General features: G+C 41.1%; 1 protein-coding gene across 1 annotated transcript in view; it reads left to right on the top strand.

The window, feature by feature from the left end:
• Nucleotides 1-23,131, top strand: part of trdmt1 (tRNA aspartic acid methyltransferase 1) — a 73,785-nt gene that overhangs the window by 9,733 nt on the left and 40,921 nt on the right. Inside the window, exons 6-9 of the mRNA XM_075452897.1 lie at nt 16,078-16,147; nt 16,271-16,354; nt 17,835-18,208; nt 20,087-20,144. Coding sequence (XP_075309012.1) covers nt 16,078-16,147; nt 16,271-16,354; nt 17,835-18,208; nt 20,087-20,144 — 586 coding nt within the window. The remainder of the gene's footprint in view (nt 1-16,077; nt 16,148-16,270; nt 16,355-17,834; nt 18,209-20,086; nt 20,145-23,131) is intronic.

The raw sequence follows: 23,131 nt of genomic DNA, 5'->3' as shown, positions 1-23,131 counted from the left end.
GCGGATTCTTGCTGGTTTGTCATTCCATATAAATGTCAAGATTTTCTTATCCAAATTGTTGAAGAATGATTTAGTCAATAAAACAGGGAGGTGCTGAAAGAGGTATAAGAACTTGGGGAGAACAACCATTGTAATCAAATTTATCCGACCCACTAGCGACATGGGTAGAGCCGACCAACGGCCAAAATCTTCTTCAGTCTTTTTAATCAGAGGGGTAAGATTGTTGTGATAAAGATCAGAGAGAGAAGAGGTGATGTGAATACCTAAATATCCGATTCGGAAGCCATTATTTGACCATTGAAACGGTACTATGGACTGGGGAAGTTGCTTGGCTAAGTCGTTAATTGGTAAGATCTCACTCTTTTGATCATTGAGTCTATATCCGGAAACGCTGCCGTAATCATTAAGAATTTTAAAAATAGTAGGGAATGAATTAATTGTGTCTGAGAGATATAGAAGAAGGTCGTCCACATATAGGGAAACTTTGTGTACTGAGTCTAAACGGGTGACCCCTGGAAGGCAGCGTAACCAGAGAGCCAGCGGTTCTACGACGAGTAAACAAAAGTGGGGAGAGAGGGCAGCCCTGTCTCATGCCACGGCTTAGATGGACCAGAGAAGAAGAAATATCATTGGTTCATACTGAGGCTTTTGGAGACGAGTAGAGAAGTTTAACCCATATAACAAAAGCACTACCCAGCCCGAATCTGGCCAACACTTATAGAAAACTCCACTCCACCCAGTCGAAGGCCTTCTCTGCGTCGAGGGAGACCACAACTTCTGGGGAGAGAGAACAGGGTGAAGCTATAATGTTTAAGAAGCGCCTAGTGTTATGAAAAATTGTCGGCATGGCATAAAGCCGGTTTGGTCCAGATCTATGATAGGCGATAAAACAGTCTGAAGTCGTAGGGCGAGAATTTTTGAAAGGATTTTAAAATCGACATTCAGAAGCGAAATTGGCCTGGAGCTGCCGCACAGGAGGATGTCCTTATCCTTCTTAAGGAGGAGAGAGATGAAGGCCTCCGACAGAGTATCCGGGAGGTGACCTAGGGTGAAAGCTTCGTTTTACATATCAGCCAGATAAGGGCTAAGCAAGTTTGAGAAGGACTTATAATATTCAGAGGTAAAACCATCTGATCCAGGTGACTTACAGCTCTGGAGCAATTTAATAGCTTTTTGAACCTCAGCTGTGGTAATAAGGGCCCAGTCCTCAGGGACTTGGGGGAACTCAATTTTGTCTAGTGCAGGGGTTCTCAACTGGTCTCACTCTGGGACCCACATTTTCCCATGGTCATTAAGTCACGACCCACTTTTATAGTTCTTTAAACCAAGCACTTTTTTTTTTTATACACATACACATTTGCGTACAGAAGTGAATGAAATAAGCAACTAGACAAAATAGAGAACAAAATTAAATATTTGAAATATTTTTATTCAAAGCACATTCAGAAGAACCTGAGGAGGACCATGTAACAGCATGTGGACAAAAGTGAATATCAAATTGCAGTAAAGACCCACAAAACAAACATGGTCTTTTCACTGAATTCACTGAACAAGTGACTAAATTAATCAAAAGTGCAACTGCATGGACAAACAGTAAATAAAATAAATATCGAAAATAATTAAAGATCTACAAAACAAGATCTGTTTACCTAACCTGTCACCTGTAAGCTGTCTGGGGGAAGTCAGTGAGATAGCTGGGCATGTTGTTTATTCTTGATGAGAGTTTCAAAGTCTGGGAGGACAGTAGACAGAGCTACCCTCAGATCATGTTCAGTGTCCAGCTTGTTTCTCTGCTTTGACTTGAGCTGCACCAAGGTGGAAAAGCCACTTTCACACAGATAGGTTGTGCTGAATGGTAGGAGCGTTTTGACTGGAAGAGTCGCGAGGGATGGATACTCAGTCATCACATCGCTGCACCAGAAGTGGGAAAGTGTTACCTCGCCATATCTCTTTTTCATCGTCTGGTCACATGAATGCTCCACCAGCTGATGCTCTTCGTTGCTCTGCATCGTGATGCTTTCCATGTCGATGCAGAAGGGGTCGCGTATCCAAGCGTCATCTCTGTATTTCCCGGGGAAATAGCTGTCAAACCGAGCTTGAAGTTTAGTAAGATGCGCACTGAGGGTTTTTTTTCAAGTCATTTTTAGCCGCAGTGTCCAGCTGCTGTACTTCATGACAAGCATTGGGAAACATGTCCAGTCTGTCTTTGGATAAATGATTTACCCACAGTGCGATCTTTTTCTGGAACGCAGCGATTTTGTCGGACTGTTCAAAAATATTGTGTCTTTGTCCTTGCATTGACACGTTTAATGCGTTGAGGTGCTCAAACACATCAGCAAGATATGCAACTCGTGCCAGACAGATTTCGTTGTCAAATTGTTCAGCATATGGGGAGTTATTTTCTGAGAGGAAGGCGGAGATTTCTGTTTTAAGTTCATAAAAACGTGACAACACCTTACCCCGCGATAGCCAGCGAACTTCTGTGTGATACAACACTTGCATGTGCTCCGAGCCCAAGTCTTTACATAGCTTTGAGAAGCAACGGCTGTTTTTTGCGCTCCGTTTTATGTAGTTCACCACCTTGATGACATCTTTCAAAGCCTCGTCTAGCACCGTCACCATGTCCTTGGCCGCCAGCGCTTCACGGTGCAAAAAGCAGTGGTTCCACGTCACGTTAGGTGCTCTCTCCAGAATTTGCTTCACCACACCGGAATGTTTCCCCGTCATGGAAGCAGCCCCATCAGTTGTGATTCCCACACAGTATTCCCAGCTCAGGCCCACTGAGCTCAAATACAAGTCCACAGTGCTGAAAATGTCCTCTGCCTTTTGTAGTGGTAGGGAGATCTCTGCTGCAGAGAAACTGTTCCTGTAAATCACCATCCCATACGTGCCTCACATAAACTAACAAAATAGCATGGTTAGTTATATCGGTAGATTCGTCCATCTGCAAGGCATAGTAGGGGCTTGCTTGGACGCGGGCTGTGGTCTGTTCTTTAATATTACCAGACATGTCCTGAATACGGCGAGCTATAGTATCATTGGACAGCGGTATGGTTTTCAGCTTGTCTGCCGCTGATTGACCCAGCACCAATTTTGCCATAATTTCTCTGGAGTTTTGTATGATGCAAATGGTGTAGGCAGATGAAAGGTAGAAGTGGTCAGATGACCATGTAAAAGTGATAATAGTCGGGAGCTCGTGTAGTAAATTTGAGAAGGTCGCCTGTAGAAAATGAGTGATGAAGAAAGTCTGCTGACACGGACGTATCGAACAAAGAAATCTTTATTTCTGTCGTCAGGTCCGTCTCAATTACAGAAAAGATGCATCTTCTGGGAGAGTCTGTGTCAAATCGCCAAAATGGAAACCCTCTGCTCTTGGAGAGAAAGTCCCTACGTTTTAAGCGCTGTTCAAGGCCACTTGTCCAGGCGTAAAGCCAAGAGATATGGTCTGACTTTAAGGATGTCTCCTATCAAATCTACCTTATTTGGTCATGTTAAGTGTTTATTTTCCAGTGTATCTCAGTGCCTTGCACTGGGAGCGCGCGAAGGCGCGCGCATCAATTATGCACTTGATGAACTTACGTAGCTGTGTACTCAAATGAACTCAGTAAGGCCTGTTCCTCCATTTTGCCTGTGGGTCCATACACCTCATTCCCCCCTTCGGGACTACTTAGAGTCCCGAAACACAAAATGGCATCTACAATATGTGTCATGGTCAAACCCACGAACCTGCATCAATAAAGACTTCACTGTTCGACATTATTGGTTGCCAAATCTCTTAATTTATCCTAAGCCCTCAATTTCCGAGTCAACTGATTAGTTAAACTCCTATTTACGTGTCTATGCGCACATTATTTGAACTCTTTTAGACTAGGTACACTAAATCTATCATATAATTAGTCCAAATTCGGCTACAGTAAACCAGCCTACCGGTCTCCCTCCAGTCACACAGCTCATCAGTCTCCTGACATGACTAAACATTCATGTCCTGCTCTCCCATGCAATCTGTGTGTCCCTGTGGGGAACCTGCAGGTCAGTTGTCATCCAGTCGATAAAAAACCACCCTTCCTAAAAGGTGGGGAAAAAGATTGGATGACCTAAAGGAATCTCACTCTGGTGCCAATCTAACCAAGCAATCACTGTTTCATATTAACAATTACCTTTACCATTAACGTCTAATTTCAGGACCTTTATGGTCAATTTGGTCCAATTTCGTCCTATTATGTCCACAAAGTGTGGCTCCTACTGTATTACAAAGGATAGGCTATATCAAAAGCATAATGACAACAATATCACAAGTAACATATAAGTTCACATTCCATTATGGCATACAATGCAGATTGAAATGGTTCATAACAGCAACCAAGATTATAACATCAACGATTACATTTTTCATGATTATAACTCAATCCACACAATTCAAGAGTTTTAGCAAACTAGTACTACTGAAAAATATCAAGCATTTGCAGTGGAATAGCCGTGCCGCTTAGTTTCCATCTTTTGTTATCCAACGTCCATTTTCCTTTATCGTATTCTCCTGTCCAGGGTCCCACAGTCCGTTTTCATCATCCCGTCTTGAGTCTCTGAGTCCATTCCGTGGGGGTCCCTGGACAGCCAGTGTCTCTCAGTTCGTTTCCCATTTCCCAGAATGTCATCCTGAGAAGAAAGAAAAGAAAACACCCACCAGTATCTTGCCGGAAAATTAACTTATGCTACAGTATATTGCATGATTACATAATTGTCGCACGATGTGTCCAAACTCCGCTTCCAGAGTCCTACTTACTATACCTGTATATGTTGTTTACTAATTCCCCTAATTTCTATATTAGTGTGTATGTGACATGTGTATCTACTTGTGTCCACCCATCTTATCCTGTTAGCCTCAGCATAGTCATTCCCCCCTTACATCTGTCAAAACTCCCGTACAGAGTTGGAACACCTCGGCGTCTGGCCACACCACTGCAATAGCAGATTGTTAAGTAAAACACTGTATCATAAATGTAGACAAGGTTAATAAGACTGCACACTGTCAGAAATAAGTGATGAACCATGTAAAAACGTCACACTCAGTATAAAACTATAAAATATGTTTGTGGTAATAACCGCTAGGCCTTCCATCCCAGGAGTGGAGTGCATGGTGCTAGAAACAGAACCTCTTTTCTAGTCTGGTTACAACCTTTCCTCACTCAACTGGCAATTCCGCAATGAGCACATTTCTTAAGAACACGAGTTGGAGTGGACCCTGGTCAAAATAACAAACAAAACAGGTCTTGAATATAGTTGACTTTCCTGACAAAATTAATGCAAACCAAAAATACAGTCATCTTACCTCCCTAGAGTAATATAAACAGGAGAAAACTGGGTTAACAAAATGGCCGTCCACTCCTACTGCATGATTGTCTTAGTTGTATCTTTAAAGTGGATACATATCCATGATATCATCCTCTGCTTGCACCTCTTCCGTGTCTTCATTCCACCTTCCCCTTTCCAATAATGGAATTTGTGCTTGGTTCTCCTCTTTTTCCTGTTCGCAGAACCGCCAATGGGGTGAATCTCCTCAACTGGTGGTTCTTGTTGGATTGTAACGACCTAGTATGGCAGTTTTAGACTAGCCATAAAACAACAATTTGGTAGTGCGTTGATGGTGGCGTTTGAGTAGGTTATCAGTTTTCCGTCGTTGTCTTTCCACTGTGGTCGATGGGGTCCTCCCACGTCCACCACTTTGCACTCGCATGGAAGCAGGGCCGACTGACCCTCGGCCACTATTACCTTAATCGCCGTATCTCTCGGGTTTGGTCTTTCTGCAGCCGGACTTTGGCCTCCTTGGTACGGCTGACTCTGTGCCACTTCTCGAAGCGTCATTGTTGTTCTCTTTGATCTTTGTTGGATTGCTTTCTGGAGAGGAGGCCCCCGTTGTCTCTGGCACGTGTTGCAAATCGATGACCCCAAATCTTTGTATTGGTGGGCCCCGGTCGGTGTCATCAGGAACAGGTACAGTAGGATCATAGCTGTTTGCAACATTATCAGTCTCCTCTCTCCGACCTTGATATTGAGCATTCTTGGGTGTTTCGAATCTGTCCGTGCTTCCTCCATTGGACCCTTTGTCTTGCGTACCTTTAGTTTGAGTCTCTTCTTCTTTTGCTGCCTTGACACAGTGTGACAGGTGGTACCACGTGGGAGACCCTTTTACTTGGACCGCTGTCCCTGTGCTGCGCACAACTTCAAATGGTCCTTCCCGGCGTGCGTTAAACCACTTTCTCCTAAAGACCTTCACGAACACTTTGTCCCCTGGCTGCAAAATGTCTCTCTTTTGCTCTGCAAGCTTCTCCTGCTCGTGGTCCTGTTTTTGCCTGTCAATGACATACGTGGATATGTTCCTATGTAAAGTAACCATATACTTAACGTATGTCTTCAATTCATCTTCCAACAGAGATAAACTTGGACCTTTCCCGTTTGTTCGCAAAAAGGGCGTGGGCATTCGTCTGCCCATCACCAACTCATGTGGTGTCATTTGCAAATCGCGAAGTGCGCCTGAACGGCATGCCATTAGAGCAAGTGGAAGCGCTGCCACCCAATTCAGTCCCGTATGTTGACAGATTTTTACAAGACGGTTTTTCAACACGCCGTTCATTTTCTCACACATGCCTTGGCTCTGTGGATGATAAACCGCTCCAAGACGTTGCTTGATTCCTAGTTTCTGTAGGATCAGTTTTACAGTTCTATCAACAAATTCTCGCCCGTTATCTGATGATATTCTATCTGGAAGCCCCCATCTGGGTATGACTTCACGACACAGGAACTTAGCGACAGGCCTCTGGCCATCGTGTGAACCTGTCCACTACCACCAACATGTACCTTTTACCTTCCACTGGTTTTATCATGTCAACAAAATCCATTACTAACTCCAACGTAGGGCCTTTTGAAGTCGGAATGTGCCCTGGAGGAATTATCATACCTCTCCTAACATTATTTTTCAAACAATGGCACATCTTCCAATGATGTGATCAGCCTGTTCGAGCAAGTACGGTGCCCAAAAAAACCTGTACTCCTGTGTGATCTTTCTCTTAACTTCCCCCCTTGCAACATGGGCGTGCCCGTGTGCTTCCTGAATGAGCAGACCCAACAAGTCTGGGGGCGCCACCATCAAACCCTCATGGTTTCTCCAAAGACCGTAGGGTCTTGACTGGCACCCCTCTCAGCCCAACGCTGCTTGTCCATCGCACAAGCAGCTTCCTGCATTAACTTCACATTGTTAAGTGTGCTTTTGTCATCTAGGTCTAGCTTTTTCAACAACAAAATCCGTTCCGTGTGCTTTACTATCGCGTAGCCGGCTACCAACTCACTGCCTATCTGATAGCAGGATCCATTTAAAGCCTGCTGATGGTTTACAAATCCGAGAACGGTTTAGGGTCAAAATACATCTGTGATATGTTCAGAGAATATAACCTATCAGAGTTCTCAGATCCAAGGACTCAGGTCAGCTGGTCCAGTCCAGAGTCCAAACGAAACATGGAGAAGCAGTATTTAGCTGTTATGCTGCAAACAAGTGGAACAAACTGCCAGTGGAGATCAAACTTTCACCAAATGGAGACATTTTTAAATCCAGGTTAAAAACATTTCTTTTCTCATGTGTCAATGCATGAAACCTGCACGATATCTTTGAACTTATCTGGACTGTTGCTTGTTTCTAAATTCATTTAAATGATTTTATTTGTTTCTCTTTATATTATTTTATGTATTTTAAATGCTTCTTCCACTCACTGCTGCAATGCTTTTATTCTGTGTAAAGCACCTTGAATTGTTTGTACATCAAATGTGCTATACAAATAAATTCGATTTAATTTGATTTAATTATATAACTGGACCGTACAGTGATCTACCCTGTACTTGGTCACAAAGCTACTTATCTGTGGTAAACCGTATTTCAGAAAGGCATTCTTCAATTGCTTTCAATAATTTTGTGTCTCCTTCCGCACTGAGATTTCCTTAAAAACCAAACTTCTTTTCCCATCTCGTCTGAGTGGCCTATTTAATATTATCTGTGTCCCGTTAAAACATGTATTTGACATTCACGTCTCTATTCCTATTTTCTTCTAAACAAGCCTTCCCCATTTTATGTCCCTTTAATAGCCAACCAGTTTGAATGGAGTACACTTGGGCAACTGATCAGATCAGCGGAACACTGTTTTTTGCTGACTTCGTTATGTTTCCCCTGTCTGTTGTTTCACTGAGACACTACTGGATAATTACAACCCAAAACAGTTTATGCCCAGATCACATTCCTATACATACATACAAACAAACGAGCAAACAATTATTTTTCTCAATTTCTCATCTCTGTTTTAACGTTCATACAGTCATTTATCTCTGTAGGTTTTTTTTCACACTGACTATGGACTCCTTAATATTTTAACCCATTGACGCCGGATGTTGCGTAGCGCAACATTGTGCCTAACGCCGGTTGTTGCGTTGCGCAACATGGTCCCTAACGCCGGTTGTTGCGTAGCGCAACATTGTTCATTTATCATTATTTTCAAGGCGCATGTAATGCACAATGATTGGTATTTGTTTGGAGAGGATGAGGACGAGGACGAGGAATTTTTTGGCTTTCAAGTAGACTGGCAGTCCGCTGGATTTCGCCCCCGACGTCAACAAAAGTTTACTCGTACACCGGGGCTGAAGGTGCCAATATCTGAAGATGCAAGTCCTTTAGATGTGTTCTCGCATATTTTCACTGATGAAGTTTGGGATATGTTGGTGACACAGACAAACTTATATGCGGATCAGGCGCGCGGCCACACACCACCCAACTCGAAGTGGAGCCCCGTGTCAAAGCAGGAGATGAAATCTTTCATCGGTATCTGCCTAACTTTTGGAATAATCAAACTACTAACTCGCCGGGATTACTGGAGGCAGAGCAAGTGGCTGTATCAGACAAATGTCGCCCGAGTGATGGCACGAGATCGTTTTGACATGATCTGGAGGTAATTATTTATTCTTGCGCTTCATTCTGACGACTTCTCATTCTTATTTGAGTGGCGTTGCCCTTATGTAAAAAAAAAAAAAAGAGAGCCCGGTGCGAATTACTGCAGTATAACTATGATGTTTTAGAAGTCGTGTCACTGAAGTTTACAGTATAACTGCAAAATGCAAGATATATTGCAGTTTCTTTTTATCATTCATTATTATTGCTGATATTATAATTTTGCAATGACGTCTCTATCATGGCCAGAAATGTAGCTGAAGTGGTGCCTACATTTACTACTAATACTACTAATAATAATAGTAATGATGATTAGTTATAGTATAGTAATAGTAGTATAATAAATAGCAGCATTGGGTATTATCCTGAATCATGTGTGTGTCTGTGTGTGTGTTTGTGTGTGTATTGACTCATCTTTTTCATTTTTTTTTAATGAAAATGTGTTGGTGTTAATGCTGAATGAACATGACGGATTAAAAGCAGAGAATTTAACCTTTAAAATGCAAATTATTTCATGTCTTTATGTGTTTCAGAGGCTGAGACTATTGAATTGTTCTTAGGTGTTTTCAATTAATTGTTTTTAGTTAGAAAAAACCTCAGGCATTGGGGACCTTTTCTAAAAACTGGCTTAGGCATTGAGCAGCTTTTTTTGCAGGTGCTTTAGGCGCCAATGGGTTAACTCACGGTTTTGCAGATCTCAATTGAATACATATTAATATTGAACTTTACTGGGTGAGCAGGTCTTTGCTGCCTTCAGCAGCCTAGATGTGAACATCTATGTCTATGTATGAATGTCTTTCTTATATTTCTTGGTATTGTTCTGTGTGTATAAGGCCTAAACCCAATTTCAATGTGGCACCCGCGGTGTCACGGGAGCAGTGGTGGTACTCTGTTCCGCATCATCTTCATTTTTGTTAATCCATGCTTCATACCATAAAATTGGAAATACTATAATAAAGGTAATGATAAACAATACACATGTAGTTCCTCTTAACCCACAAAATCCTGGTAATCTGAATGGATGCCACGGCCCATGTCTGTCCATTTTCCTGTCTTATTTTAGCCGCACCCTATGTTCTCGTTTTAGCCGTTGTTTTCTTCACTGAGGTTGAGATGAACCTCTCCTGTTGAGAAAGTTCCCCTTTGTAGTCAGAGTTATGCTTCAGAGAATGGTGGTGGGTAACTAATCTTTCCCTTTTTCTGAAGGTCGTGGTCTTACTAGTTTACAGTGTGATAAGTGAATCCAGGAAGTCCTTTCTACTTTTTCAGCTGCTGTGGGTGTTGTACGTAGTACCTGATATGGACGTTCCCCCTTTGGACTGGGCCAGTTCTTTTTCCCTTTTTCTTTTATCGGTTTGATGAGGATCCAGTCTCCGGGTCTTACTGTCTTCAGAGATTCCTCCACAGGTTCACCTGGAACAGAATTGACAGAAGAGATCTCTCTCTCCTTGTTAACATTTTAACCATGTATTCTGCAACGGTTTCTTCTCTCTCTTCATCGTGTTTGGTGAATGGTTTCCACTGTGGGAGTACAAATGGTCATACATTATCTCAAATGGTATTAATCTTGCGATAATTGAAATGATATGCATGTTTAGTGTCGTGTCTGTGGAGTTTTGGCACGTTTTTAGTTTTCTGTTCAGTTCTTAGTTTTTACCATTTCTTAGTTTTTGTTAAGGTTTAGGTTCAGGTTTCGTATTTAGTTTTGTCATGTCATGCCACCTTTCCTTAGTCCTTCCCCTGTCCTGCCATCAACTGCACTCAATCACTAATCACCCTCCACAGTATTTAGTCTCCCGGTTCACTGCCAAATCCTCACTAGTCACTGGTCACTGAAATTAAGTACCCTTCTTGTGTTCAGTCATAGTCATAGTCCTGTTTTGTTTAACTTTAGTTATGTTTTGTTTTTGTCACAGTCTGGTTTTTGATATCCGGCCCAGCTGCGCTTTTCCTCGAATCCTTTTTGATAATAAACCAAGTTTAGTTTTTGAAAGAATTCTGTATCTGCATGCTTCCTCGCATCCGCCCTATCTGACATTTAGGACTACTAGTGGTAAACAGTGAAACCATTTTCCTGTTTCTTCTATGATTTTTCTTCAGTCTTGACATAACTATTCCATTGTGTCTTTCCAGTCATCCTGCTGACTGATATGGTGATATGTCTAGTGGTTTCTAAGGTATATTTTTAAGTTCTTTGGCATCAGGGAGACGACATTGTTTACTAATCGTGTTCCATTATAATTTTAGTTTTTTCCCATAACTCCCAATCTAGGAAATATTTATTTTCCCTGTGCCTTTGCTACTGAGAGTCCATCTGCTTCTGCGCATGGAAATACTTCAACCCATTTGGTAAAAACATTTATTATCACTTGGCAGAATCGTTTCTCTTCCCATTTATTTAATTCAATGGAACTCAGACAAACGTGATGAAAAGGGTTCTCTAGCTTTAAGGAATTATCCTCGTATTGTCACTTGAGTGCCCTTTGGCTTCTGTTTTGCATATATTTGACCTGTTAGACACAAATTTATTTACTTATTTATTAAGTAATTAGTAAAACCATATGTTGTAAAAACCTTGTTTCTTATTGTTTCTATCCCCCCTGTTGAGACATGACCTTGTCAATGACTCAATATTGTACCATGATTTAGACAAGCTTTTTATGTGTCCAGCACATTTATAAATTGCTACTTTAGCTAGCTGCTGAATAGCATCTAATAATGCTAAAATCAATTCTTTATGACGTACAGATTCACCTGTGGATGTCATCATACATCTATTTCCCTTGCTGTGTTAACCCGCATACTTTTGAGGGAACATACTGATTGCTAATGTAAATGTTAACAACCTTTTTGTTCTCTAACTTACTAACTTTAGTTACAACTACCAATTCAGCTATTTGATTAGAACAATTGTTTGGTTGTGGTCGTTTTAAGAGAACTTCAACTTCTGTTACGACAGCAACTTTTGTAATATTTGTGTCATCAGGGTTTTTCCTATGTGACCTGTCAACAAGCATATTTATTTCTGCATTTTCATAAGGTATAGCATTCAAGTCTGGCCTGGGTAAGACACTAATAGTAATTTCTGATAAGCAATCCTGATGCTCTCCATCTCGTTGGGGAGGCAGCTGTGAGGATGGATCAAGTGAAGTCCATCTCTCTACCACGAGGTGTGGCTGTGAAAGAACAACAGTTATGCAGGAGAGATGTCTGGAAGGAGACAAATAAAATGTTTTGTTGAGTAACAATATGACAGTCACTTTATGAGGTACCTTAATCATTAATGCGTGAAGTAACCTTAAAGTTTCTGATGCCATAGATGCTACTACTTGAACACACAGCAGCAGTGTTCTGGCCACTGATTAAAAAAATATGATCTCGTCACTTTTCCCCCCTCCAGTGGAAGCTGGCCTTTGACAGCAATTCAGCTGTAGGTCTTTCATTAGGAGTCTTTCACTCCCCCGTGCACGGTTTCAGCACCGACCCTGGGGGGCGGAAATAGTGCCGAGATTTGTTTAGGAGGACCTAGTTGTTAAGAAAGCTGTTCTCTCAATGAGACTCAGAGTCTGTTAAAACAAACACACAGCAACAAGCACAAACATATGTGTGTGCATGTATGTGGGCGTAGGAGTGTAAGTGTATGTGTGTGTGTGTGTGTGTGTGTATGTGTATGTATGTTGATGTTTTTAAAGACCCTGTGGATAAATCACACTGGCCTTATGTGGCTCGGGCGCAGCCTCTCTGTCTGCTTGGACCCTCCCACACACTCGAGGAATCACAGAAACATCCCAACTCCATGAAACAGAGTACAAGATAAGATTCACCTCATGGAAAATAAGATTAAATCCCACCATTCCTATCCATTCTGTGTATTCTAAGAATCTAAATCTCTTTTTTTTCGTTATCCTCTTGAAGCACTTGTTGCCCTGGTATGAGACTCAGCCGATCCTAGATCAGATTATGTGCTTAACTCGAATTTTAAGGTTGTGCATCTCTTAATTTTCTCCGTTGGTATTGATTAAACAGCTGATTAACCAAAAATGAATGTCTTTCAATATATTTTGGGATCTAAACTCCAGCGCTTCTTTTCTAAACTCAAATATGCGCGTAACCAGCTCTCTCACACCAACGCCTTTTTTCCTTCTCCCTTGTTTTGCCGTGAGCGCGCACACACAGGAACTGCTGCAGCGCACACACATTCTGTCTTGGTCCTTTATCGACTTATATGGAGGGTCCTGAGTTTTGGGTGTTGGCCCTCCTTTGGCTCTCTTTTCTTTTCTCTCTTTCGCCGTGAACGCGCACACAGAGGCTCCCGTTTCCCCACACTTTTTTTTTTTTTTACACTCTGCTAATGCTTTGAACAGAAATGTGTTTATCAGAAAATGTCTGGATTATGCTTTGAGACGTGCATGGGTTTATCAGTCACATCTGAATCCGTCCACACTGATCGTCTCATTGGATGGACAGATCTTATCAGACACACTGTTTCTTGTGGCGCGTCTCACAGCGAACAGGGCACTGACGAAATCCGCCACAAGAACTTATAACTTGACAGTTATTGTCCTGTCTTCATCACTCATTCACCCATGTTATTTTCAGGAATTATGTGAAGGCCCATATCTATGTTCATCTGTCCTGAATGCAAACACACATCTATGTTCATCTGTCCTGAGTCCAGCACTTTATGTGCAAGTTAGCGGGTAACCCCACCCAGACAAACAACAGTTAAGCGTACCACACTGCCAAACATATAACATGTAAACAGGACACACATGCAACACATGTAGACTCCATTGTCAGACAACACACAAAACATTTACCCCAAGCCGGCATATTCTTCTCTCCTATTTTCTCTGTGCGCGCACCCGCATATCCCCACGCTCCTGTTATGTCGACAGCTGTTTAATTTTTAAATAATTGTAGCGTGCACTGGGCTACGCCCAAACTCATTTTACCGACAAAAGTTACTGATCACTTAATGCCACAGTCAGGTCAACCGACCTGTAAATAACAACAACTCTTTTAGCGCTTGACGTGTCTCTCAGTGACACCTGTTTCACAACTCAGCGTGCCCAGCGATAACGCGCATTAATCAGTTTACCGAAGCTATTGGCTCCAAGACCGAAAACAGTATCTGTGATTTCATCTCAGCAAATTTACACCTTGACTAATATGTGACAAGCAAGCGCCACGCCTTCACATTGCACAGTTATGATGCATTATCGACGAAACCAACAAGAAGCACTGTGACTCAATATAGGCCCGCTGTGGGGAGCTCGCGTCCGCGATTCCCCACCAAACTTGACCAACTACACTCTGTATCACTTAAAACTCGTTTACCGAAGCAGTTTAATCCATAAACAAACTCCACTGACCGAATACAACGACTATTGAGCAAAATTTCCCACTGGGCGTCTACCGGCTTATCAAATTGCGGCGACGTGGAGTAGGCCTATTTAAGCAGCCCAAAATCCTTGTGACATCACTGCGTATCACGCACACACTTTTTAATAACAGCAACTCACAGTCCTGTTAAAATTTACTTCATCAACTTCACTATTTATATCAACCTTAACAATTTAGACGGAGTTCTTCTCACTCACTGAAGACCGCAGGCGACCTCTCCTCCCGGACAGGCCCTAAGCATGCCCCCCCTGCAAAACAGTTCCCCCCCCAGCCCCCAGCGCAGCTTAGCAGCCCTCATGAGAAGATGACAAACTCACCCGTATTTATTAGCCGGCCTCAAGACGACTGCAGCTTCACTGAGGACAGGAGGAACCCAGATGCTGGAGCAGAAACTGTCAGTTTGTGACGCCAAAATGTAGTAAATTTGAGAAGGTCGCCTCAAGCCGGTGTAGAAAATGAGTGATGAAGAAAGTCTGCTGACACGGACGTATCGAACAAAGAAATCTTTATTTCTGTCGTCAGGTCCGTCTCAATTACAGAAAAGATGCTTCTTCTGGGAGAGTCTGTGTCAAATCGCCAAAATGGAAACCCTCTGCTCTTGGAGAGAAAGTCCCTACGTTTTAAGCGCTGTTCAAGGCCACTTGTCCAGGCGTAAAGCCAAGAGATATGGTCTGACTTTAAGGATGTCTCCTATCAAATCTACCTTATTTGGTCATGTTACGTGTTTATTTTCCAGTGTATCTCAGTGCCTTGCACTGGGAGCGCGCGAAGGCGCGCGCATCAATTATGCACTTGATGAACTTACGTAGCTGTGTACTCAAATGAACTCAGTAAGGCCTGTTCCTCCATTTTGCCTGTGGGTCCATACACCTCACTCGGTGTATATATATATATATATATATATATCTTTTGAAAGAAATTATTTTTCTTCTTTTATCTGGAGAAAGCAATTTTTTATGGGACCAATACATAAAAAAGAATCATGAGGGTGGTTGCTAACTATTAGAGCATGTTGTGGGACCACGGGGATTAACTAATTTCTTAAACCAACTTTACTTTGAAAGGAAACACCCAAACTGAACCAAATACAAATAACTTTTAAACTATCACTTCACAGGCTCTGTGGATATTTAAATGAATTTGCAAGCAGCACAAAGAGACATACATACTTTTTGATTTCCACCTGAAATCCTTAAACAGAGATCCACACAATCTCTATTTTACAAACATGGACAATATTTTTGGATGGTTTCATAAATCATTTTATCAAAATTGTGTATTAAATTTGCTGATATGTTTATTATTGCACAAGAGCATAAAAAAAATCTGTTTATTTATTTATTTATTAAACATACTGTTTATTGTGGAAGCAGCATCAATGAGTGAATCAAAGAAACTGTACAAACTAATAAAGAAGGTTTGCTCTGTGTTTGGGAGCCCCCAGAGCTGATTATGTAAAAAAAGTATTATTCTAATTCATTTTTAATTAATGAAGCTATACTCTATTATTCAGAATTTAAAAATCCAAGTCAAAAAGACTTCCAAATATTTCATAATTTATTTTAATTAGGTGTGTCACTGAAATTACCTTAAAAACACAAGTGTTATGTACTTAATTATGTATGTACTTAATTTGTGATCACATTTAATTTTAATATTAACCATCCTCATTTTATACCTCTGCACTCTAGGAACCTTTTGATAAAGACGCTCATCGACTGTGGTTACACTTTCCAGGAGATCATGGTCTCACCCACAAGTGTAAGAACGATGTCTATATTACAAATTCTTTTGGACACATTTGAAATTAATCCATGTAACTTTCATGGAAAAAGTAAAGATATTATAAGGTAAGATATTTATCTCATAATATTCATTATGTAGGTTGGGATCCCAAATTCGAGACTGCGTTATTTCCTGATTGCTCTGATTTCAGCAGAAAATGTGAACATCCAGACAAGTTCAAAGGTGAGGTTTATGATAAAACATATTAAATAAAAATATAGTTTTTTTTTTATGATACCAAAAAGTATTTTTTCTTATTTCTTTATATGAAAGTAGTACACTATGCTTTTAGGACACTTCCTTTATCTTTTTAGCATGGACTGTTATTCAGCTTAAAAACCTAGATATAGTCAAGAATTTATAGTCCATTTTGGAAAATCTTTTAAAATATATCTGCAGATAAAGATGATATACGCCAACAGTTAACACATGATATTACATTTTAATAAAATTTTAAACATGATTAAATTTTTTTGAAGAGAATTTACATGGTAATACATCAAGGTTTTTTGGGAGCTAGTGGCCTTTATTTGACAGTGGATAGACTGATAGGGGGCAGGAATAGACACCAGGATGGGACTTAAACTCAGTTCAGCTGTGTTGAGGAAGTACAGCCTATGTACATGGGATGTCTGCTCAACCAGTTGAGTTATATGGTGCCCATGATTTAAAATGTTGTGCTTAAAATTACATTCAAGGTTTCCAGTGTGAATACCAATGATCACAAACCCTCCGTGCAGTGGATTTTTTTATTTTCTTAAACAAACCTCTGAAATCAGGGGTCTCTTTAATTGATGTATGTGGTGTCACCATACCAAGACACCAAGAGCTCTCCATGGCCCTCAGCATAAAGGTTGTACATGTTCATGAGTCTGGCAGGAATAAAAAACTTAAATTGTTTTTGAATACTTTTTAATTTCCAATTTGCCCATGACTGGATGCCCTGCAAATTCAGACTAAGACCCACAAAGTCCTTAGGAACCCTTAAAATTCACCTAAAGATCTGCTGTTTACCATTACAGTTATTTTGCAGTAATTATATTACGGTAAAGGTAAAGGTTAGGTTTAAGGTTAGGAATGAAGGTATTCTTTGTTGCTTTCACCTTCAAAGTAACCTGCAGCCATATTTTTGGCATTTTAGTCTGAGGATATTTTCTTCAACAAAGCCAACATACTTCCTTTATTTTCTGATTACATTAAAAAAAAAAACAGACTGGAAAAGAGCAGTAAACACAATTGTGGCTTTTTTATGTCTTTATATTCAGTATATAAACATTGTGAAAACACGATAGTTCTAGGTTATACGGAAGAAAAAATACAAACTGAGTGTCTAATATTCCTTTTTGTCTTTTTCGATTTGCATAAATTTAAATTGACCCAAAAAGTGACTGTATTGAAAATGAATAGATGGATAGATCTGCAACCTATCTAATAGAAAGTGGAGTTAAGTATGGTATGTGGCTGTTCTATTAAAACATTTAGCATTTTCTGTATGTTGTTACTCACATAAGATTGAAGTAGGAGCACAGTCTAGTCATGGTAACTTCTCACATTCCACATACAGATTTGATGTGTTTAAAAGAACATAATAAAGTTTTTTAATAGAAGAGAAATCGAGAAGAATGTCTGCTGTTTTTAGCTGGTTATTTGGCTTTTCCACTAGCTGACAGAGGCAACATTTTGTCACTCATCTGAAGATCTTCTGTCTTTTGATGCCTTTCCACATCTGGATGAGAGTGAATCCCCTCCGCATCCCTCAGTCTTGAGTCCTCCCTGCAAAGGTACTGGACTGCCAGAAGAAGAAATTCACAGTGGTCTTGTCCTGTATAAACGTGAATCAAGAATGGATGCTCAGAGGAAAATGAATCAGAACCACGATCTATCTGTCAGGCAGATACAAGACTTCATGGAACTAACCCTGCAACGAGAAGAAAACATGGAACACTATCTTCTTTCCCCTAAAACCTTGCTGCGATATGGTCTTCTCTTGGACATTGTTCAGCCAAAATGCAGGAGATCTGTCTGCTTCACCAAAGGGTAAGTTTAGTAACTGTCTTCATCTAATTCATTCAGTTTTTAATATTTGCTGTTTTTATGTATATTTGTTTAACCTTACTCCTCTAATTTATTTTCGTAAAGTACTTCACGACACTGATAAGAAACATCCTTCACATATTGTGCTATTAGGGACAGAGCAGTGAAAATGCAAGGAAATTCGGCAGGGACGACCTGCCAGTCGACGACATGGCAAATCTGGACTTTTTTTTTTTTTTTTTTGGGAGTCGCTCATTGACTCTGAAGCGCCCCCTACGATACTTCAAAATGGCCCCCGCATTGGGGTTAGTTTCGCATTGGACGACACTCGGGTACAAGCCTGTAATGCTACAGGCTTCAAACTTGGCCAGGTTACTCTTAAGACATGGGGGGGGGGGCTCAAAGGGCGTGGCCGTGGCGACGCCTCAGAGTTCGATGACTAGCCATCACTCGCCACAAAAAATGAAGTCGCTTATAACTCCCACATACATTATCCAATCTGTCCCAAACTTCACACGGTGAATGCTGGACGCGCGCCACCGAGCATGGAGTAAATAAACTGTACTGCAGTGGCTCACGGCGATGATGTCATCCCAGTAGATGCGTGTGTAGAAAGCCCCCGTTTGGAGAGAGATTTTTTTTTCCCTACTCTACTGCTGTTGGACTGCTACAGTGCGTAAGACAGCAGTAGGTTTTATTGTTCCAGATTTACCCTGATGCAGAGTTATTTTCTTGTTTTGTACTGTTCATACACACAGGGACGTTATATCCTGTGTCATTATGCATGTTGCTGTTGCAGGGCTGAGTTTTTTCTGGGCTATGTGAGTAGGTGTGTTGCTTGTGGTACTGAACGGACCCAGTGATGCATAGACTACATCCTGCGTCGCCTTTAACCCACTAGCGATAGCGTTAAAGGACAAAGCCTAAATGAAGTGGGACGTTTATACAAACTGTTACCCCAGATTCTATGAGTCTAGATGCAGCCCATTAAGTTGTGGGCCTCACTGGCTACCCAAATGGCTGAAGAAAAATGCTGTTTATGGGAGCCGATTGTCCGGTCTTTGTCCAATTTATACTCTGGGCTGAGGTGGGGCCCACTAGACAGGTGGGCGTGGACTAAGCTTTTCAATGCTGCACATGTGCGCAAGGGATAAACCCACTGGCGATAGATAGCCTTAAAGGGATGTGCCTATACTCATAGAATCTGGAGTTACAGTTTGTAAACAACGTTCAGCATTCAACGTGGTTATACTACACAAGCTATCTGAAAAACTTCTCATGCTCAGCCCAACATCTTTCTTCTGCAACTGGGTGATGATCTTCCTGTCAGACCCCAGTCAGTCAGAATCAGACATCAAGCATTATAACCGTGAGCACCACCAAAGGTTGTATGCTGAGCCTGCTGCTTTACACTCTTTTTACATATGACTGCGTAGATTTAGAGAACAACACAACATTATAAAGTTGGAGGACGACACTACAGTTATAGGAGAGGGCATTCCACCCTTTTCCGGCTGAGGAAAAATTAGGCTTATATATGTTATTCAGTGTCACTTTAATGCAAACTCGTCCTCAATTATTTTTTTCAGTTAAAATTAAAAGAAAAAAAGAAAAGCAATAAAAAAGGAAAAAAAAATATATGATTTTAGACTGTTACTTTGCAATAGTGTAAACATGAATTTGTGATATTAAAAAAAAAAAAAAAACTTTAAAAAAACAACCATCTGGTCTTCATTTGCCTGAAAGAAGGTGAACTTCATTGTGTGTGTATGTGTGTATATATATATATATATATATATATATATATATATATAATTAAGTGTATTGCTGTTAATTACTGATGCAATAATTCTGATATGTGTTGTTCTGTTTCGTCCATAGCTATGGAAGGTATGTAGAGGGAACTGGCTCAGTGCTGCAGTGCTGCATGGAAACTGAGGTATGCCTAGCCCTCAATTTATGCACCAAGGAGTCTTAAAAGCCAATGACAATATAGTATCAATGTCTAGTTTGTTTTTTATCTGTCAAATATGGTTTAATTGTCCATTTTTGTTATCAAATCCATAGGTATGCATGGTAAATGGTCTTTATTCTCTTTCTATACTAAAATATCTCCAAAAGATAGTCACTCTGTAATAGGCTGTCTCTTGCAGCAGGTTCATGGTGGCAAGTTCAGCCTATATAGTATGTCTAAAATGCAAGTCTTTCTGGAGACAAATGAAAATCTATAAATTGGACTACTGGTAATGATTTGATTTGATTGATGAATAACAAATACCCTGCTATTTCTGCAACATTTTGACAGTAAGCTTTAACTTTCTGTATAATGTAGGCCTTTTACAATCATTATCAATATCAAACTATAGAGTCTGGGTCCATATGTGGATTAGGACATGGGTAGGCAACATTTGTTTTTATGAAATCCACAAATGACGTCAGTATCAGAGCCTGATATTGGATCAAAATTGTCCAAATTGGATTCCATTTGGGACCGCTGGGATAGGCTCCAGCCCCCCCGCGACCCGACCAACGGATTCAGGGGTATAGAAAATGGATGGATGGATGGATTCCATTTGGATGGCATTCAGTTTATGCATCAGTTTTTTTCCTACTTAGACCAGTAAAAACTTCAGCAAAAAAACACCTCATTCTACAAGTTGTCCCATCAAAGCCCATTATGATGTGTAGATTTTTTTTTTTCTATTTTTGTCATTCCAGAATAGGTGAAGTCCTTTAACCCTCTGGGGTCTAAGGCCTTTTCAGAGACTTTGAGGCAGTTGTCACCACCTTGACATTTTCAAGTATTTCAACTAACTGTAAACATCTATGCAAAAGTGACACATATGGTTGTATTCTGAAAAGCCTAACAAAAAACAATATGAGAGTGAAGTGAATGTAATACAAACAAGTTTTATTTAAATTGAGGGTAAACACAACTGTACAAAAAAAACAAGTTTTAGAGGTCTTCAAACAGTGCAAGAAAACACACTATAAATATATCTAGCCAAGACTTTTGAAGGTTGAACCTTGTAAACAAAAGTGTTGGCTGCATAAAAGTAAAAAGTGCAGTCAGAAATGTTTTTTTGTTTTCACACAAACTGTAAAAAAGTTTTTGTAACTCCAGGCAGTGTCTCTGAGCGTTGAATACTAATTAGATGGGTGTGTAACACCCCTGATTCCCCCCCACCCCCCTGTCACTCTCCATGTGATAATTGTCTGTCACTGGCATGACATTGCTGCCTTCCCCCACATGCTGGCTGAATGGGGCGTGTTCTCACCTGTGAATAGTCACTCAATCACCTGGTACTTTACATGTGAATAGCGATAGGTGTGGCCGAGGAAGCTGCTGCAGTACAGAAAATCCAAAGATTTCTGTTCACTCTCTTTAAAAAGGGCCAGCTATATAATTTATTTTAAAATATATATATTTGAAAACTAGAAGTTTCAAGGTTTTTAATGGTGTCACTTATATGTTTGAATGACAAAAACTCACAGAGTTACAGATGTGTTTTTGGAGATGTGTCAAAAATGCCCACCGGTGAGCATTAGACCCCAGAGTGTTAAATACTCCAGAAGGGGCTACCATTATGGTTCTTATGCAGTTTCCACAATGTCTACTTAAAAAGTATTTATCATGAAGTCACAAACATAGATAAAAACTGGAGCACATAGCTGTCAGTTACAACTGATTTATTGTAATTAACAAGTTTCCAATGACTGTTGTAATTATTTTTTTTAATTTAGTTTGTTTTTAGGATTTTGTTTTTAGGGTTTCTTAAAAATTAAATTTTATCTATTTATATGCCTTTTTGACAAATATAATGAAGAGTTGCCAGGAAAAGTAGAGAGAGAGGGGTAATGGCATGTGGGAAACTCTGGTTAGGTACACGTGAACACGAGTATTTTCAAAAACGTAAGTTACGTATGTAACTACGGTTCTATGAATCCCGGATGACCGCCAGAGGCGGTGCTGAAAGCACTGAATGTCCCTTCGCGCATGCGCCGTTCGAGTAGTAATACCAATAGAGTCACACCTGTGACATGTCGGATGATCAATCAGAGGCTATATAGCCTGACGTCATCCGTCACTCTGTTCCTACAGAATCTTCTCGCGGAATGCAAGGATTCTGTGTGACAGAGAAGCTCTGGCGGTCATCCGGGATTCATAGAACCGTAGTTACATACGTAACTTACATTCTATTTCATCCCTACTGACCGCCAGAGGCGGTGCTGAAAGCACTGAATGACTAATACCAGCGGCGTCACGAGGAATCCAGAGCAAATACCTCATTGAGAAGGCTCAGAGGACCCTCGCCGCAGAACCTGATCCAGAGGATGAGGGGAGGCCACATTAACCCTGTAAAATCGGGTGAACATGCTCGGGGAAGCCCATGATGCAGCAGCACATATTGCTTCCATCAGAACCCCTCTCAAGGCTGCCCAGGAAGCGGAGACGCTCCTGGTAGAGTGCGCCTTCACACCAACGAGTGGGGAGCAGCGTCCCGCAGCGTAGGCGTGGCAGATGACGCCCGCGATCCAATGGGAGAGGCGTTGCTTGGAAGGAGGACAACCTAACCTAGGGCCTCGTAACACAAGAACAGTTGGTCTGAGCGTCGTATAGCAGCAGTGGCTGCAATGTATGCCTCCAGTGCCCTCACTGGGCACAACAACTGAGACCCATCGGCCGTTCCCTCTGACACAGGCTGAAATCGTGCCAATCTCAATGGCCGGTTGCAATGAGAACGAGATAACACTTTAGGCAGGAGTGCAGTGTTTGGCCACAAGGTAACACCAGAGCCATCAGTACTCCATCTGAAACAGGAAGGGCTGACAGAAAGAGCACGTAGCTCGCTGACTCTCTTAGAGAAGACAATAGCCAACAAAAAGGCAGTCTGACATGATAGCCACCTGAGGTCTGCCTGCGCC

The sequence above is a fragment of the Odontesthes bonariensis genome, chromosome 20, assembly GCF_027942865.1.
Source record: "Odontesthes bonariensis isolate fOdoBon6 chromosome 20, fOdoBon6.hap1, whole genome shotgun sequence".
NCBI classification, from domain to species: domain Eukaryota; kingdom Metazoa; phylum Chordata; class Actinopteri; order Atheriniformes; family Atherinopsidae; genus Odontesthes; species Odontesthes bonariensis.
This window is presented reverse-complemented; position numbering and strand designations above follow the sequence as displayed.